This window comes from Pyxicephalus adspersus, chromosome 4 (assembly GCF_032062135.1).
Source record: "Pyxicephalus adspersus chromosome 4, UCB_Pads_2.0, whole genome shotgun sequence".
Taxonomy (NCBI): Eukaryota; Metazoa; Chordata; class Amphibia; order Anura; family Pyxicephalidae; genus Pyxicephalus; species Pyxicephalus adspersus.
Window position 1 is genome coordinate 118,622,242 of NC_092861.1, and position 5,302 is coordinate 118,627,543.

General features: G+C 41.2%; 1 protein-coding gene across 3 annotated transcripts in view; it reads left to right on the forward strand.

Annotated features, from left to right (window-relative positions):
- Positions 1-271: 271 nt before the first annotated feature.
- GINS1 (GINS complex subunit 1) overlaps positions 272-5,302 on the forward strand; it is a 10,682-nt gene continuing 5,651 nt past the window's right edge. Inside the window, exons 1-4 of one of the 3 annotated variants that reach the window (XM_072409444.1) lie at positions 272-409; positions 2,785-2,849; positions 4,233-4,331; positions 5,177-5,267. In XM_072409444.1, coding sequence (XP_072265545.1) covers positions 335-409; positions 2,785-2,849; positions 4,233-4,331; positions 5,177-5,267 — 330 coding nt within the window. In that variant the 5' untranslated portion in view covers positions 272-334. Of the gene's footprint in view, positions 523-1,572; positions 1,773-2,784; positions 2,850-4,232; positions 4,332-5,176; positions 5,268-5,302 lie in introns of those variants that run through there. The other 2 variants (XM_072409445.1, XM_072409447.1) reach the window with 2 other exon arrangements.

The following is a 5,302-nucleotide window of genomic DNA, read 5'->3' on the forward strand; positions in this document are numbered from 1 at the left end:
AACTTGGCGCTAAGTTTTTCATCACTTCACATAGTTATTTTGGTTGTCTTCAGATTCTTAGTTACCACTGGTCCGCCATGTTTATTAAGGGCAAGATATAAATACGGATAATAATAAAACCTGTTCAAAAATCCCTTTATTACCAAGTGAATGGTTTTTTACATAATATAGGTAAATTATAATTTATTATTTTCCTATATTCGAACGCTACGGAGTGTACTTCACAAACATGCCAGGAGTAAAAATGGCGGCAAGCTGCTCCTGGACGTCATTGGCTCGTTGAAGTGACTCGGCGCGGGATTTAGAAGACGGTGAATCTAATACACTGATCGACATGTTCTGTGAAAAAGCCATCGAGCTGATCCGGGAGTTACAGAGAGCTTCTGAGGGACAGCTGCCTGCCTTTAATGTGAGTTCTGCTCTGTCATTACCCGCTAATTGGGAACCCTGAATACCGATAGGGAATCATTGGAGCTTTCATCATGTGAGGAAAAGTCTAACAGGACAAGTTCATACAAAAAGGTGAAATTATTCGCCATACTTAGAGACCTTCCAATATTTCATAAAATAAATTCTGTACCAGTGCACAGCCCATATGGGCTTAACATGAATGAGAATAAAAAATGTGAATCTGAAGTTGGAGCTTTACAAACTGGAATGATAACATTTCTGTCATTGTTCACACTCCACCTTCTATTATTATAAAGCAATACGTGCGCTCCTGGTAAACTGAAATGTCAGTGATTCTTGTCTGAGGTGACAATCTGACACGTGTACAGTGATACAGCCACAGTGGATCCGGATCAGGAATGACTGCTGTTCCCTCCTATGGAGGAGAGCGGAGCCGCTCACCTTCCCTCTCCATAGAACCGGTGTGTACGGTGCTCATCTACTCATCTGTCGCTGGATTCCAACATGAAAGATCCTTCCCAGCAACGATCAACTTAAGTCCATTAGATGTCTTTACGAGGGTTAAAGTGTACCTAAACTCAGAATTTTCACATAAAAGGATAGACAACCCTTTATTTAATTCTTGATTGCCTAGGCGATGAATGGGAGCGCGGAGCTTCCCGAGACACCTACGTCACCCATGCAGGGAGGATCTTGGCGACTCCTGCATGCCTGAGCATCTCGGTCATACGCAGAAGGAGCCCTTTAACCGGTATTCCTGAGTCTGACTTGGGGTATCTAAAAGCAGAATAAAAACCCACTTACCTTGTTCCGTCGCTGTCCCCCGGGGTCCTGCTGGTCCCTGCAGATCTTGAGGACACGTCTGTCTCCTCCGATGTCCAGCCGCGAAGTGCAGAGACGTCCTAGGGGGTTTCCCGGTGACATTGGTGCATGCGTCGGTGCGGCCAGGACTTAGCGGCAGGAAATTTAAAAAGTTTTGTATTGGATTCTATACAAAATAGCTGTATTGAGTCCAATACAAAGAAATATTCATATAATATATATAAATATATTCTACTGTACAGTTATTACATTATACATTGTTATTTTAACAGATTTTTGTGGGAGAAAATTGTACAGCTTTTTGCATGGAAATACGACCAGAATCAGACCACTAGGACGGTCAAACAATCGAAGAAAAATTGCCAATCTCACTCATGCACAAGTTTTTTCCCAAATCTTCATCACCCGATCTCGTGTCTGCACAGTGTGAGATGCAGGAAGAAAAGAGGAGAAGATGGCGGCCCCTGGCGCATACCAGGACGACGCGGGACCTGATGGAAGAAACCTCCCGATGGATAGACTGATCTGTGGGATTAAAGGTAAGTGGGATTTTTTTTATTTTGGGATTACTTCTGCTTTAAAGAGGAATTAAACCCAAAAAGGCAAAAAAGAAATACACTTACCTTTAATCCTGCAGGGCAGTCCGATCGCTCCGGGGTGTCTTGCTTCGGGTCCCACGTCATCCCGGCATTCATTATGGAGCCAGTGCTTTAGGCAGCATCATCTTCTCTTCTTCTTCCTGTTCTTCTTCATACCCGTCACCCGACACAGGTGTGAGATCCGGTGACGTAGGTTGAAAAATAAAATTTGCTGATCTCACTGCACATGCGCAAGATCGTCAAATTTTTCTTTTTTGCGCGAAAAGGCTCCTGCGCTTGCGCGAGCATGCAAAGAAGGAGCATCCAGGAGCCTCCCGGGATGCCACATTTACGTATTCCGGGAGGCTTTCCGCTCCCATTCATTCCTGACCGCTGAGATTTAGGGGGCGGTGCTTCACCTTTTTTTCTTTTTTTTTTTTTTTTCCTTAAAAAGGGTGTTGCACTTTTTACTCTACATAAAACGGTTGTCTACCCATTTGTGTAATGTAAAAATTGTGAGTTCAGGTACACTTTAAGGCTATGTACACATGTGCAATGGTTCTCGTCATCTAAATGACCATCCTGGCAGGTCCATGGACCAATGATCGTAATTAAAGTGAAGAGGAGAGAGCGCTGCGGGGTGCAGCTCAATCCTTCTCCTCCTCTCCATAGAGCAGAACGGTGCTGTATGCACGGCACTGATTCATGCATCGTGCAGTCATTTGTTGGAAAGGATGGTGAAAGATCCTTTCCAGCGACAATTATTGCACGTGTTTACGTAACCTATTAACCCGGCTTTTAAACTGACAGCAAAGCTTCAGAGTGAAGGAATAAGCAGGGCATGGCTGTCACTGTGATAGCAGCTTTAACATTTTACACCCATTACTATTGTAGTGGCCATTCGGGTACTCTGTATGTGTCAGTATTTATGTGTTTGTTATGTAACTGTTATCTTCATATTTGTATCCTGCAGGAGGATGGGGTGAGGCAGGTACTGGAAGAGATGAAGGCTTTATATGAGCAGAACCAATCAGATGTGTAAGTACATAAAAATGATTTATCACAAACCTTCATACATGGAAAGCAGGAGTCCAGTATGATCATTCCATCAGCTCATAGACCCACATCGGTATTACAGCATATTTGTTCAGATATCATTGCGTTTGAATCTCTGCCAGGACACTAATCGCATAAAATTTGTGGGTTTTTTTCACATTCCAAGAATATGCAGATAGGTTAATTGCTTCTCCCAAACTGGCCTGAGATCAGTGTTTCTCAACCTTTTTAACATGGGGGAACCCCTGTTGAAATAAATTTCAGGTCTTCAGGAAACCCCTTCTATAATTATTATATACACAGCTCACCGTATAATAATGAGCTTACCGTAGAAAGTATGCTTTTTACATTGCTCACCAGTGGGAAGAATGTCACCCCTACAGATAGCCAAAAACATAATTGCTGTTAGTTAAACTGTCCTAAAAGTCACAAATTTCTTGAGGAACCCCTAGCAAACTTTAGAGGAATGTAACCTTTAGAGGTTGCATGGAACCCCAGTTCAGAAACGCTGACTTAAAATGTTAATGCAGTGCTCAACCCAGGAATTTTTTTGAGCCGGGTAGGAAGAAATTGTAGGCGGGTGGCATCCCCTGTATTGTGACCCAACTTTTCAGTAGCCACATAAAAACAGCTGGTTGGTTACTGAAAAGTGCCGGGTGGTGCACCCATTTAAAAGGGTCTGGGGAGAACACTGTTAATGACATATGACTATGGTAGGGAGATTAGATTAGATAGGATGAGATCCTCTGTTAATGATAGGACTACAGACTTTGGGAAGTACTGGGTAATATGTTGGTGCTATAAAAATACAAGGTAATAATAATTGTATCATACCAGTATTTTTTAAATGTAGGTGGTGCATAAAAGGTATTTTGCTTAATGCAAACTGGTGGTATTGAGTCAGTTTTATTTCCTATTCAGTGATGTTCTTTTTCCAAAAATGTGTTGATAAAATACATAACACTGACATTACAAATCATTATAGTTTTCTAAAAAATGAACACAGCAGCTGCCTATTTTTCTCTTTAAAATGTTTGTGAGGCTGTAGCCTACCTGTATGGGAACATACCACCTACCCCACCATATTTCCCTGGCTTACCTGTGCCTCCGGGTTCCTTAGACAGGAAGGTGTCAAGGTGGAATGTAGCGAATCTCCATTTGCTGATCTCCCATGTGTAGTGTTTGCTTGCTGAACTACATGCTGGTATGGGTCAATAGTTTGAGAAAGAAGCCACAGCATGACTAGTATAAAAACAAGGGGACTAGAAAAGTTATACATTGCCAAACCTTTTGAATAGCTGCATAGAGCATGCATGGCAATTATAGATTTACATGTACCTAATTGTTCATTTGTTTACATCCTAGTAATGAAGCAAAAACAGAAGGTCGAAGTGAGTTAATACCAACCATTAAGTTCAGACATTGCTGCCTTCTACGGAACAGACGCTGCATTGTTGCATATCTGTAAGTTACTGTTAGAATCAATCAAAATGTATTGGTAATTAATTATTAATTCTTGTTTGCAATGTAACATTAGAAAACAAAGAAGATGTTAGTAAATATATACATCACCATTTAACTTACCTTACTTAGGTTATGTCTATTTGTAAATGTAGGTTCCATCAAAAGCTGCATTAGAAGTGAACACATCACATGTATTTATTGTATTTAAATTGCTGAGGAACAATAATTTACAGATGTACGGTGTGTTAGGCTTCAAGTGTTCTGAGCCTCTTTCGGGGCTAAGCCCCACTCTTACCAATAGGAATGTCTTGATTAGGAAACTAGCTGGTCGCAATCTCACACTTGGGTGTGTGACTACATATTTCAGCTGTAAGTTTGCCTTCTCTCTTTTAGGGCCCATTCAAAACTATGGGTTGCGATTAATATGATGCATTGGGTGTTATTCCAGCACAACCCCATCGTTACAATGGGCCACATATCAACACTGTAGAAGACATACACTCTACTGATAAAAATTGGTCATGTGCTTTTGTGGGCTGTGTTGTGTTTTGGCAGCCTATACTTCTTAAAATGCATTAACACACTGCAAAGGAAAGGTGTAAATGGTCCCTTACTATTCTCCAGGGAATTGTGAAACTTCTATATACAAACATTTATCAGTGATTTTTTTCCCACAGCTGTTTTTGCAGAGGGAAGCTAAGGCTTGAAGTCTCAATGGCATCACTAAAGGGTGATTTGCTGCCATAAGTATGGCAGTGAAACAACAATGGAATGTTAAAAGCTCATTGCTGCAACAGTAGCTGAAAGCCAAATGAGATACTTAACTTTTTTTTTCCAATTTACAGCTATGACCGCCTGCTTCGAATCAGAGCCCTCCGGTGGGAATATGGCAGCGTTCTACCTAATGCTCTGAGGTTCCAAATGTCTGCAGAAGAGGTTTGTTATTTTATAGATACTTATTTTTTTTTTTT